This window comes from Entelurus aequoreus, linkage group LG13 (genome assembly GCF_033978785.1).
Source record: "Entelurus aequoreus isolate RoL-2023_Sb linkage group LG13, RoL_Eaeq_v1.1, whole genome shotgun sequence".
In the NCBI taxonomy this organism is placed as follows: domain Eukaryota; kingdom Metazoa; phylum Chordata; class Actinopteri; order Syngnathiformes; family Syngnathidae; genus Entelurus; species Entelurus aequoreus.
The window spans coordinates 27,080,634-27,095,633 of NC_084743.1; the positions used below are offsets into that span (position 1 = coordinate 27,080,634).

At 37.5% G+C, this 15,000-nt stretch overlaps 1 protein-coding gene across 4 annotated transcripts in view; it reads left to right on the forward strand.

The window, feature by feature from the left end:
- LOC133663802 (transmembrane protein 163a-like) overlaps positions 1 to 15,000 on the forward strand; it is a 106,966-nt gene that overhangs the window by 71,929 nt on the left and 20,037 nt on the right. For all 4 annotated transcript variants that reach the window (XM_062068504.1, XM_062068503.1, XM_062068506.1 and 1 more), the window contains exon 4: positions 14,642 to 14,685. In XM_062068504.1, the coding sequence (XP_061924488.1) occupies positions 14,642 to 14,685 (44 nt within the window). The remainder of the gene's footprint in view (positions 1 to 14,641; positions 14,686 to 15,000) is intronic.

Consider the following 15,000-nt stretch of genomic DNA (forward strand, 5'->3'; position numbering starts at 1 on the left):
TAGTGAAACAAGATGTAACAACTTGACAGCAGTCATCATAATCAGCTCATTTTTAAATGTTGCTATAACAAAAACAATTAATGTTTATTAACACACACAAAAGTAACGAAAATTGGTACCATTGATTACCGGTATCGATTCCCAGGTTTCGGGAATCGGTACCGTATCGGTATAAATGTGAACAATACCATCCCTATATACAGTATGTAGTTTATTATAGTATTTTTTTAGTATATGGATCTGCTGCCAAACTTAAGTTAAAGTACCAATGATTGTCACACACACAGCAGGTGTGGTGAAATTTGCATTTGACCCATCCCCTTGCTCCACCCCTGGGAGTTGAGGGGAGCTGTGAGCAGCAGCGGTGGCTGCGCTCGGGAATCATTTTTGGTGATTTAACCCCCAATTCAAACCCTTTATTCTGAGTGCCAAGCAGGGAGGTAATGGGTCCCATTTTTATAGTCTTTGATATGACTCAGCCGGGGTTTGAACTCACGACTTACCGATCTCAGGGTGGACACTCTAACCACAAGGCCAGTGAGCAGGCAAAATAGAGATTAACTTCCTTTTCAGAGTTGCAGAACAACCGTTAGGTCTGTATTCTCACAGCGCGCGCTTCCCTGTTAAGAATGGAATAAATAAATTAAAAAAACAGAGCACAAATAGAAGGTGACAGCATCCAATTGAAATAGACGAAAGTAGTTGCTGGCCATGACTCATGGCTCATTTATTTTTTAGCAAGATGAAACAGAAGTGGGTTTGGAGCCTTGGCGTCATGACGTTTGTACGCCGAATGCTGCGGCTCCTCATGATTGCGGGTTGTCTAAGGTTGATGAGAACAAGCAGAGCTTAAAAAATCCCTGTTGAACCTTATCTCTGGAAGCATGTGCTTTTTTTGGTATATGTTAATTAGTGTGATCAGTCCAGGCAAATGGGATGAGATTGAAGCATGTTCTCAGTTGCCATGTGAGAATAGGTCAAAATCAACCAACCACTCATAAGTACCTTAAAAGGCCCCTACGTTGCTAACATTTGCACACACTGTGTTCATAGTTCTTGACCTAAAATGATGTCCACAGATGGAATTACCCGCAAAATAGACACTGTTGTGATTTTAGGCTCGATTTCTAACGAGTTTCAGCACATTTTGGAACGCCCAGGTTTAGCTCCAGAATTTTGACAAGCCTGCATCCTTCGTATTGCTTAGATTGGGCCTGATCTACTTTGCATATTTTAATATCTATTATATCAAAACATGTACAAAATTGGTGCCATGATATTTGAGAAGGACTGCACTACATTAACATGCAATACATTAAAAAAATATCTGAATTTGGTGGAAACCAGTATTTTAAAATGTATGTATACACCTTAATTAATTGCTGTTTGACTGTTTAAAGATCACACACATTTCACACTTGGTTTAAAGTTTTGTTTGGCGGTCTTCCGTTTTGTGCTAATTGTCTGTGTATCTAAACCACTTTGCTTTATAGGGTTCTATCTACTTCATTTATGACTTGATTCAGGTAAAGAATGAACAGGGGCAAAAGGACACTACCCTGAGGTTCACCAGTATTGATTTGCAAGTACCGTTTACCTCCCAAGACAGAGCAGCTTTGGTTAGTCTAAGTGCTCCTGATGGCATTGAGCAATGCTTTGCTAATCCCAGATTCCAATCACCGTCCACGTTTTCCCCCTTCGGGACCCTCTCAAATGCCTTGGTCCAGAAAGCAGATATGCCGGTCGATGTAATGCGACCCGCTCTTCTCAAGGAAGTCTCAAAGCTGCAATCTGGTCCACTGTGCCTCTCCCTGGTCTGAGGGCACACCGGCTCTCTGATAGCGTTGGTACAGCAGTCACACACTTGTTTTGTTGTGTGTCCTTAGATCCAGAAGCTTGTCAGCTATTCTTAGACTCAGTTTTTTTTGGAACTGCCGTCTCCAGCTAAATCAGTGACTCCTTTGGAGTTTTGTGTTACTTTGAATTATTGTGCTCTAATAAGTTAATTAATAAAGCAACAATTAATATGTATTTTTCCTAAGAGGATAACAACAAAGAAGATAACGTATTTTCCGGACTATCAGCCACTCCTTTTTTCCAACGCTTTGAACTCTGTGGCTTATAAAACGGTGCACCAATTTATAGATTTTTCTTGGCTACCCGCCATAATATTTTGCATTCAACAGATAGTTTTCATATTACCCCGAGAGAGACACTGAAAAGGTGTGTTATTGTTTGTGCTCTGACGCCATCTTTTGGACGGGTTCGCTCACTGCTGGTGCTGCGGGTTGAAAATGTACTTCCTGTTTTGTGCCTTGAACCGGAAGTATAACCGTCCATAGCGTTTATGCTTAAAATAATGATTTATTCACGAGTCCAAGCAACAAGTTTTGCAATATAACTAAAACAATTCATGTCTGCTAAACTGTCCCATGTGTGAAGTCTGTAGGAGTGTTTTCATGCATATTTGTATGTGCTATCGTAATGTAATGAAGCTAGCATGGTTAGCATTAGCGAATATGCTAACACGTTTACGAGTGTCTGTGTTAGTATTATTAACTTACAAAGGCATTCTTGTTGTATTGTTTCAGTTTCTTAAATTTACCAAAACGTCACCGTGGAGTTATTGAGTGTTTAACTGATTGAAGAGCTAGATTCCACAGCTAGTGGGTCCATGACGATGACTTCTGTTTTGTTTGATCAGTCGTTTTACTGCCGTGCTACAGGCACCATTTGGAAACGATTACAGTATTTCCTACCGTTATATACAGTATCTGCTGCTTATAGTCCGGTGGGGTTAATATATGTAAACATATTTTTTCTTCTAAAATTTGTTGGGTGCGGCCTCAACACCCAACAAATTGCTGAGCAACTCAGCTCAGCAGCCCAGAAATTACGATAATTCAGTTTTGTTAAAAAAATGTTTTCATCACATACTTCTGAGGCCAATGTATCTACTTTTATAAAACTGAATAACATTTGTGGTCTTACCTTTATTTGTTTACAAATTGCATGCGCTTATTCTTCTGCGGGAATGGCTCGGTTACTTTTGGCGTATCTTGGCTATATAATCCTCCATCTTCACAATTAAAATTATTCACTTATTCAGGGCGGTATAGAAATAAAGAAACCACTGTATTGCACCTGACTTATTGCTGACAAAATTGACGCTGGCACTGCTGTTTGTGTATTGCAATAAAGTTAAAGGGAGGAAAACAGCTGACACTGAGCTTTTCCTCTCTGTGGAAGGCTGTAATTCCTGGAGGACAGGAATAGCTAAACATGCTACACTACGCACCGTAGGAGGATATGCTAACTTGAACATAAACAGAGTGGGCGGATCTATACAAATATCGACAAAGTGATACCAAGTATAATATGTACATAGTCGATACGGCAGTGATTACATTGATATTTGTCATTATCCAAAAATATTTTGTCGTTATTGTTTACGAACTCAGGAAACAAGTCCCTGGTTTTTAGGGCAATAAACAAAGGCTTTAAATCAGAGCCAATAGTAAGAAATAATTTCAATATGTAATTAATATTGTTAGACTGTCATCCTGTGTTAAAAATGTAATCATTCAATGATCATTGAACATTTTTAGTTTAAGCATTGGTATGACTTACCCTGTAACTATTTGGTATTGGATCGATCAACACATTTGTAGTAGCGCCCAAAACTAATGTAAATTATCTAAACAGCAAAATGATACGTTTTTATTACATTTTAATTGAAGTGCAGACAAAAACGTGTCACAACAGAAAGTAATCAGATATTACCGGTAAATTAGCAATTACAATAATAATATTTTTGAGAAAATGATATAACTGGCAATATCGCAATATGTTACTTTACACTGGCATTACCACATTCTGAATTTTTCACAACCCCTTAGGATAAATTATTATTATTTATTTAAACATGTCATTTGGCTAACAGCTGTCAATAAGTGATGAGCGATATGGCCTAAAATCTCAATCGCGATACATATTGCAGCCTCTTGCGATATTGATGTATACTATCTATACATCCATTTTCTACCGCTTGTCCTACTCGGGGTGGCAGGACACACCCTCTATCACATTATTATATTTATTGGCATAAGAATGATAATGGAAGCATTTCAAAACGGGTTACAAAGGCTCATAATTTGGCTGCTGGTATGTGCGGTAACATATGTTATCAAAGCTATTAGTAATCTAATTGCTAATTTATTACTAATAGGTGATGAGTTTCGGTTGTATCATGGTTCTATCTACACTTCAGTTCAAATTCTTCCGTTTTCATACGTTATACATTAGTTTTGAGCGATACGACAAATTTGACTATTGATGCAATACCAACTACCGTATTTTCCAGACTAAAGAGTGCACCAGTGTATAAGCCGCACCCAGTAAATTTCAGAAGAAAAATATTTTTTCCATACATTAGCTGCACTGGACTATAAGCCGCAGATATATACGTCGTGAAATGAGTTATCTATACAGAAAGATTTTGTAAATGTATATTTCCATACCTTAACTGTTTCCAAACAGTGCCTGTAACACGACAGTAAAATGGATGATCAAACAAAACAGAAGTCGTCATGGACCCACTAGCTGCGGAAGCTAGCTCTCTAATCAGCTAAACAGACTCAATAACTCCACAGTGACGTTTTGGTACATTTACTGAGAAAAAGTAAATTTGAAACAATACAAAAAGAATGCCTTTGTATGTTAATAACGTGTTAGCAAAATAGCTAATGCTACAGACGGTATAGCTCGGTTGGTAGAGTGGCCGTGCCATCAACCTGAGGGTTGCAGGTTCGATTCCCGCTTCCGCCATCCTAGTCACTGCCGTTGTGTCCTTGGGCAAGACACTTTACCCACCTGCTCTCAGTGCCACCCACACTGGTTTAAATGTAACTTAGATAGATGGGTTTTCACTATGTAAAGCGCTTTGAGTCACTAGAGAAAAGCGCTATATAAATATAATTCACTTCACTTCACTTCACTTCACTTCAGACGCTAGCTTGTGTACATTACAATAGCAAGTACACATATGCATGAAAACACGACTATCAAACATATGACAGTTTCCATCCATCCATACATCCATTTTCTACCGCTTGTCGTGTTCGGGGTGCGGGGGCTGCTGGAGCCTATCTCAGCTGTTTAGCACTGGTAAATAACAATTGTTTTAGTAATACTGTAAAACTTACAAACGTTGCTTGGAGTGATCAATCAATCAGTCAATCAAAGTTTATTTATACAGCCCTTAATCACAAGTGTCTCAAAGGGTTGCAAAAGCCACAACGACATCCTTGGCTCAGATCCCACATCAGGGCAAGAAAAAACTCAGACCGCAGATGTGGGGAACACTCCTCCCACCCCGATCCAAATACTGAGCGTAGTGAGTGCAGTGAGCAAACTTGCCCAAAAGAGGACGCCATGGCACAAACAATAACACACCATTTCAGTGTCCCTGTGGGTGTTTTATGAAAATTATTTGTGGAATACGAAACAAAATGGCCGTTTGCGAAGAAAACCCATCAATTCGCCGCACCGTTTTATAAGCCGCTGGGTGCAAAGCGTAGGAAAAATGTAGCGGCTTATAGGCCAGAAAATACGGTAGCTACAGGGGCAGTGTTGGTCATACCGATATCGATACTTGGAATTTTCTGGATCATTGAATTATTAAATTTTTGATCACAATTATAATCATACAAAAATACAAGATGGCGGTATAACCATATCAATTCATAATACTGTCATTGTTTTCTTATTCTCTTATGTAACTCTAAACAAAAGCAAAAACTACTATTGGCTCTATTTGTCTAAGTTTGTAAACAACAGTAAAAACAAAAAAAAAACGATTTTGTGATAATTAAAAAACAACAACAATCACTTTAGTTCTGATTATACACTGATCAATATTTGTATCCATCTGCCCACCCCTGTTTACAGTTAGCTATTCCTTGTTTCTATCCTCCTACGGTGTGTCGTGTATCATGATTAGTTATTGTGTCCTCTTGTAGTCATCCAGTGATAATAAAACTTGTAATAAATGCAGAATATTTACCGCCATGGAGGCGAATATTAGTAATAAGGAAGGGTCTTTGCGTTGAAGACACCTTTATTTGCTTCTCGCTGTCAAATATGCTGGATACAGCTAGAATGTGTCATTAACATGCATTATCACGATATAACAATAGAAATAAAAGATCCTTTGCCAGCCAAATTGATATCATATTAGTACTGTGTACGTGGGCACCATCTAGTGGTACGCCAAATAATTACTTGATTAAAGTACAATGATTAATGTTCCTATATAAACATAGTGTCACTTTTCCAACTGTGAGTAACAAGTACAACAAATGTAACAAGTAAATATACTTGTTAAACAAAACCTCTGCCTTGTTTTTAATGAGTACTTAGGCCGACTACGCGACAGTGTTCTAATGTTGGTCATTATGGTAGTAATTTTAGAGCCAAGGCATTTTTGAGGTGGTACTTGGTGAAAAAAGTTAAAGAACCACTGTATTAGAGCAACAACTATCTTCCAGACATCCTTGTTTACCATCCAGATCATGTCTGTTGAACCGACTGGGACAGCGCCAAGTCATAAACGGAGATCTCCCCTGTAAACAATAAGCCATCTGTACCTGTCTCCACTCAAGTGGAAGAACAAAATCTCAAGGAAGTCATCACCGTGGAAGAGTTTAGTTCCCGTCAAAATCAATGTTCGGCTTTTTAACAATAGTGATAATGCATTAGTACATAGTTGATGGTAGAGGTTCTGCTTTCAACCTGAACAAAATGTTTAAACGTGTTAGCTGAGATTCAAATTAGTGTGTCTTCATGTTCACTTCCATGAACCGATGATTCATTATCTTAAACTTACAATCTCCATTTATTTTCCAGTAATGTTTTGAAACCAAAGATGCAGCTATCATGGGACATACTACTGCAGTATTTTATTTACCTTTTCTCACTGTAGCTCCAACAATTAGCTGTTGTATAAAGAAACCTGGTGATCTTAGTAATGATTCATTCCAACATTGTGGCCTGGGGAACATTTGCGGCCCACAACTAATTTTTTAATGGCGCATTCTAAAAACAATACTAAAAAAAAGTGAAATAAAAGACTAAACAGGTGAAATGCACTGAGAAAAAGTTGTGATTTTGACTTTAATAACACAAAGCTACCATGCAGTTTTTTCTGTAAAGCTGGTATTTATCAAAAAATAATAATGTATGAAAATCCACGTTATGAATTGTTTACCTATTCGAGGCTCCAATTACTTTAGATCAAAAATTGCCCTTTGTAATATTTTTGGGGAAAATATTGCATGTTTTGTGTGTTTGCCATTAAAAGTTTATTTGACAAAAAGGGCATGAAAGAAACAAACCAAAGAAAAACCATAAAAAATAATAAAAAGTTATATTCGACGGATAAATCTGAAGTTGATCTAGAGACTTAAGTGTTGAAGTAAATTTAAAAATATATAGATTTTGGATTTTAAATAATTTTAGTGGGACTTTTTAAGAAAAAACTGTCATTGTTCAATATAATAATTAAAATCAATGTTATGAATTATTGAATTGATTTAAGGATCCAATTACTTCATATAAATAATCCACTTTGAAAGTTTTTAAGTTTTTGCCATGAAAAACAAGGCTTTGACAAAAAAGGCATAAAACATTGAAGAATAAACAAACCAAAAAAAACTTTATCCCGACTGATTGACCTGAAGTCTAAGTGGATTTTTATGAGTGAGACCCTAAAGGTTTAAAAAAATCTGTACATTGTATTGGTTTTGAAAATGAAAAGTTTGATCTTTTCAGCATGCGGTCTTCAGTGGAAAAAGTTTGGACACCCCTGATGTATTGCTTACTATAGCTGTAGGATGGAAAACTACTACAAGTCTATGAGTCATATGCACATCAATCACAACATAACAATCCAACACCTTTACCTTATTTTTTGTGTTATTATTTTGGAACTATGATACAGTACTTTTCAGGCTACAGGATATCAATAAAGTAAAAATGATTTAATATCTGGTGCTCTCATGAATACGAAGGCCATGACGACATCAAAGTTAATTAGTACCAGTCTGTCAATGAAGGATGAACATGCCAGAAGGGTTCTATTTTTCCACAATAAACTAGACAAGATACTAGCTTTGCCTCCCTCCTCTAGTGTCTTTGATTCAGCAGCTCCTCAAGGTCATAGATGCTCATGTTCACAGCAAGTGTATCGCATCTCGCATATCTTCCAATACTGCAGATAAAGCAACCACTCATGATGACAAATGATCAAATGCAGCAAATGATTATCCAATTCAACAAGCAATTTCAATATGTGTTGACACAGTGAACGAGGTGGGGCTGATACAGTACTTTTTGGGCTATTGAGCGCACCGTTATTTAAGCCGCACTTAGGAAATTTTAGAGGAAATACATATTTTTAAATATAGTAGCTGCGCCAGACCATAAGCCGCAGATACTGTATATACCGGTATGAAAGATTGCATAAATGTTTATATACATACCTTAATTATTTCTAAGCGGTGTCTGTAACACGGCAGTAAAACAGCTGATCAAACAAAACAGAAGTCATCGTCATGGACCCACTATCTGCAGAAGCTAGCTCTCCAATCAGCTAAAATGACTCAATAACACCACGGTGACGTTTTGCTGAATTTACAAAACTGAAACAAAACAAAAAGAATGCCATTGTAAGTTAATAACACTAACACAGGCGCTAGCTTGATTACGTTACAATAGCATGTACAAATATGCATGAAAACACTCCTACAGACATGACACATGGGACGATTTAGTAAGTATGAATTGGTTTAGTAATATCGTCAAACTTTCAAACGTTGCATGGAGTGATGAATGAAGAATACTTTCGAGTTGAAACGCTAGAGACCAGGGGTGTCCAAACCACAGCCTGTGGTCCAAATGTGGCTCGCCAGCATCTTCAATTTGTCCCGTGATTTGAATTTCAATAAGCAACCCAGCCATGCAGGGTGTTTTCATACAAATTTTAGATATGGTTTGACAGGTAGCAATATGTCACCGACTTCTGGACAATATAAGAAATTCAGGTCGGTAACCATGATGTGTGTTATCCTGACAACAAAAGCACAGCATTATTTTATATGACCCAATCCAAACAACCTTTCCTAGTCATGGTGCAGAAAAAAAAATTCAACCACCACAAAAAGTCAACACACATGGTCACACATAACACAACATGCTCACTTGTAGATACAGTATTATAAAAAAAAACAAAAAAAACTTACCATCAATCAGTCAAAGTTTATTTATATAGCCCTTAATCACAAGTGTCTCAAAGGGCTGCACAAGCCACAACGACATCCTCGGCTCAGATCCCACATCAGGGCAAGAAAAAACTAAATCCATTGGGCGTAATGAGTAACCCGGGGGTTGGGGGGTCCGCAAATGTACCAACTGTAATCTTTTAATGCTAGACATAGGGAAACCCAAAAATAATACGTTACAGTAATCAAGAAGAGACGTAATGAACACATGAATAATGATGTCAGCATCGGTGGTGGACAAAATGGGACAAATTTTAGCGATATTACCGAGAGGGAAGAAGGCTGTTTTAGTAACACTTTTAATGTGTGACTCAAACAAGAGAGTTGGGTCGAAGATAATACCCAGATTATTTACTGAGTCGCCTTGTGTAATGGTTTGGTTGTCAAATGTTAAGGTGGTATTATTAAATAGGTGCCGGTGTCTAGCAGGACCGTTAATCAGCATTTCCGTTTTCTTAGCCTTAAGTTGCTAAATGTTTATGGACATCCATTGTTTGATTTCATTTAGACACGCCTCCAGGTGACTACAATTTGGCATGTTGATCAGCTTTAGGGGCATGTAGAGTTGGATTTCATTAGCATAACAGTGAAAGCTAATGCCGTATTTGCGTATGATGTCACCATAAAAAATTTGAACTTACACCCATTTAAATCCGTTGCAAGGCATGATAGGAAAAAATGCAAAACACTCTCTCCGCGCTTATCCATGTTTGACTTTCAGCTGCTTGATATTTCTGATTGATAACAAAGCTTTAAAGAGGTGGTCACGGAAGTAAACAAGGTAGGAGTTGAACTTTCACATACACTTACTATTCAATCATAATAATTATTAATGATATATCCATATATTATTATAATATGTAATCACACACACACACATATATATACTTTTGCTTCAAGGTACAAAACAGGAAGTACATTTTAAACCCGCAGCACACCAGAAACAATCACATACCATTTCAGTCTCAGTCTGTGTTTTATGAGAACTATTTGAATACAAAACATTATGGCCGTTGGCGAAGAAAAATCCACAAATTAACTGTACCGTTTTATAAGCCGCATGGTTCAAAGTGTAGGAAATAAGTAGCGGCTTATAGTCCAGGGAAAAAAAGGTATTCATAAATTAGAACAGATACATGTTCCTAAAATGTAGGTTGAATGTATTGATCAAAGACCACACAATCCTTTATTTATTGAATCAAAGATACTGAAATTCCACGACATAGTGAATTTGCAAACAGCTAAAATTATACACAAAGCAAACTATAACCTGCTACCCAAGAATATACAACAATTCAACTCAAAAAAAGAGGAGAAATATAATCTTAGAGAAAAATGTAATTTAAAACATTTGTACGCACGTACAACACTTAAGACCTTCAGTATATCTGTATGTGGAATTAAATTACGGAATGGATTAAGCAAAGCAATCAAACAATGTACTAATATGATCCACTTCAAGAAACTCTTCAAACTTAGTGTTTACAAAGTACAAAGAAGAAGAACCATGATAAACATTCTGAATGTATTTCATCCATCCATTCTTTCATTCTCAAAATAATCTTACTTATCTCATCATATGAAGTATAACTTACTTCACCAATTATTTATTTATTTATTTTTATTGGGATCACTTATGGAGTATATTGTGAATAAATTGAGAACAGGAAGTGAACAAACGTTTTAGCAACTGTTATGTAAAAGAAAAGGGGTAGGATTAAATATGCTCTGCTTCTTCCTACTCCTTTTCGAACATGTTGAAAAGAGAAACTGGAAGTTGTGATGTATTATGTTGTATGCTTGCATGTTCCAAATAAACTCAACTCAAATCAACTCAACACAAAGGATTTTAGCTTTTTTATAATACAATGCCACTAGGGAAGGTTGTTTGGTGTTATAGCACAGCATTTACTTTTATGACACACTGCAAAGTAAAGACCAGGGTCCTTGATCTGAGAGGGCAGCAAACTTTTAGTATTCAGAGACTGCTTGGTATTTAAGATTACTTTTAAAGCTCTCCACGGTGAAATGCACAATGCTTTATTGAAGTCATGCAATTTTGCGGGCCAAATTGAAGACGCTGGCGGGCCGTAGTTTGGACACCACTGATATACATTCACCCAGTCACAACAACATTGTGTACCCCTGCACACTCGCCGATCGATTGTCAAAACCCTGCGAACAGAAGAATCCAAAACTGCGTGCAAGCTGATGCCAATGTGCATGAACCTTATGATTTGATGCGTTGACATTGTTTAACACGAGTATCCAGCATTGTAAATACCCTTTAAGTTAAATAATTTCAATAATGATAGACTATTTATTAGCTGGGCCTCCACTGGCTTTTCTGTGCACTGCAGTTGTGTTTTTTCATTGATAAATAGAATGACAGAGACAATCGGATTATGCAAAAAATTGTAAATTATATTACACCATAGTTTTCTTCTGGACAAAAGAGTGGAGGCCAGAGTTGCAGGTACCAAGAAAATATTGGAGAAGGTCTAAATGGCAAATATGGATTTGTGCTGTGGGAGTATGTTAATGTGACAGGAGACAAATGGCACGGCTGGTAATAGATGTGGCTGGAGGGTACAATAAAATCAAGGAATATAGATACAATAGGTGTTAGGTTGGGGTGAAGGAGCTCAGGACGTATTGCTAAGGAGACATAGAGGCATTTTTCTTCTCTTTAAGAAGAAAGAAGAGTCAAGATTGTCATCCACAAGGGACTGAGTAAGAAAAGGAAAGGGAAAAAGTGGAGGTTAAAGGAGAGGGAGGGAGGGGCGAACTACAGACGCAGCAGTGCAGTGCAGAGCAGTAGGTCCTGAATTATTTAACACGATATTTTGCAGCTGAGCAAACGGCTGCAGTCATGCCGGGTGTCTGCTAGGAGGCAGGAAGTATGCATTGTTGGGATTAGGAATCTGTGCTGCTCTATATATAGTATGTGATGATGCTGAGTTTGTTTAATTTTTTATTGCATAAGTATTAAGTTGTTTTTATCCTCAGTTGTTTTGCGCCCAAGGGAAAAACTGGTGTCCCTGCTAGCTTCTAAATGTTGGCATACAGTACTCCAGTAGCAACTTGCTGACTGATACTTTACAATTTAGCCAAAACAAACAATGGTTGGGTCCACCCTTGAAATGCCAAATAGCAGTTGCAGTCCTGGCTAGAGTAATTTGTGGAATATGATGTGAATGTAAAAAGACTGTCTGGATCAGTAATTAATTTAAATGAGTTGAGTACACTTGAATGCTTAATGAGACTCAGAATCCCAGACTTTTACTCCCTGCAGACGATTGGTGCTCTAAGGCTATCTGGCAGCAGAACCAAAAGAGATGCATGATTCTAAACAAAATATATAAAATATATACAGTAAACAAAAAGGGACCAACATTAAGTAGTTTACACACTGGAAGCGCTTCCATCTTAAAGTACCTGAAGTGCCTTGTTTTGGTTTGGTGGTGGTTCTTCCTGTATCTAATGTTTAGTGCCTGTTCAACGCTCTTGTTTTCTAGTTTCCACTTCCTGATCCTTGTCTTTGCAACACATTTACTTGGTTTGCCAGCGCACCTGTTCGGATTTTGCAATGAAGTCTATTCAGGTTCAGCCGTCGCTTCTGACTTTTGGCTGGAACATTTTGTGGCGCCTGAGCCGCATTGTAGCGACCAATCCAAGTCTATGAGCATGAACTGAGAAAGCCTACTCGGACGAGAGGCGAAACGTCTTCTAAGACAAACCAAACAGTCCAGTCGATTGAATGCCCTGAGAATGTTTCTATGATTCTTTGACTTCAAACTAAAAATATGTTTAGTTTCAAGAGATTATCATGTAATGAGGGGATACATAAACATATACAGGCGATAAAGAAATAACTTGCTGTCAGTGATATGGTTATACTGGGGGTTGGCAACCTATGTTGCTGCTCATTAGTGCCACCCTAGTGGCTCCCTGGAGCTTTTTCAAAAATGTATGAAAATGGAAAAATACTTTAATACGGTTTCTGTAGGAGGATAAACTTGACACAAACCTTCCTAATTGTTAGAAATCCCACTGTTTATATTAAAAATGCTTTACTAATGAGAGTATTTGGCGAGCGCCTGGGCCCTTGAACTCACCGTAGTTTGTTTACATGTACACCTTTCTCCAACGCTGCCACAGAAATACGTGTTTTATGCCGCTTCTTCTTTGTCTCATTTTGTCCAGCAAACTTTTTGATGCTGTGCATAAATGCACAAAGGTTAACTTTGTTGATGTTATTGACTTGTGTGGAGTGCTAATCAGGCATATTTGGTCAGTGCATGACTGCGAGCTAATCGATGCCAACATGCTATTTAGGCTAGCTGTATGTACATATTGCATCATTATGCCTCATTTGTAGGTATATTTGAGCCCATTTAATTTCCTTTACTTAAGTCCTCTGTGTATTTAATTTATATTTGCATGTCTCATCATAACACATTATCTGTATGTAATATTGGCTGCATTTCTGATAGTTGTTTGTGTGCCATGTTGTTCCAGACCACAGCAAATGTTACCCAGCTTGCAAAGATTGTAATAAATCCATTAGAAGAAGACAGCCAGCCGTTTCCTTTAACTTGGACACACATACCCATACCTTTGGCCATTCTAAGACAGTAATTTCCAGAACTTATCTCACCCTCAGAGAAGCCTCAGTTAGTCAGTTTTACTAATATTTTTCAGTGTTGTAAAAATTTGTAGCATAAATATTACATTTCAACATTTCTGTCAACGAAGATTTGTGTCAGCCTGCGACACATAGTCATTTTCATAGTAGGCTAATATATCTTACATAGACACATCATGTGTTGCCATCATAAGGCTTTTATTTATTTATTTTTGTATTTTTGGTCCAATATGGCTCTTTCAACATTTTGTGTTGCCGACTTCTGGGTGAGACCCAGATCTGGTATTTGCTATGCTGGAAGGACTTGAAGTTGAACATATTTTTGAAGTGTGTCAGTGCATTAAATGGAATGGAAAGTAGAAATTAGCCTAACCCAATGACCGTTTATGGGTCAGCGCATCTCAGCCCAGAATGCTCATTGTTGGAATGCAGACGATTCTAGTCGCATCCAATTAGGGTCAAACAAAGCGTCAGCATTGGAGAAATATCATTGTTTTTACACAGACAGATATTGTAAATGTATATATTTATATTATTGTCAGTCCATAAAGGCACACTGATTTCATATTTGTTTTACTATTTAGTTGAGGAATTGAATTGAAACTGAATCTACCGACACTAACTGATATGTTTATCTGTGTGTTTGTCTCCACAGCTGTATCCTTCATGAGGCACAGCGCATCAGCCTTTGGATTTGCCGTGAGTTTTGCCTTCCTTGTTGCCGCCATTTGCATTGATCAATTAGTCATAACTTTGGTCTCAGTGATTTATTAATGAATACCAGAAGTCTTATTGGCCCCGTTGTCTCCAAGGTAACGGTGCAAGAGGTAGTACTGAGATTGCAGCTTGCTTTAGTCTGATGAACAGGTGTCGTGGTATCAAATATATATATGTATATATTTTCAAAAATCAATACAAATATAAGATAAATATTAATATTGTATTAATAAAAATAAAGAATATTATGATACTGACAAGTGAGGAAAGTGAACAAACGCTCCCAATTCTGCGCCA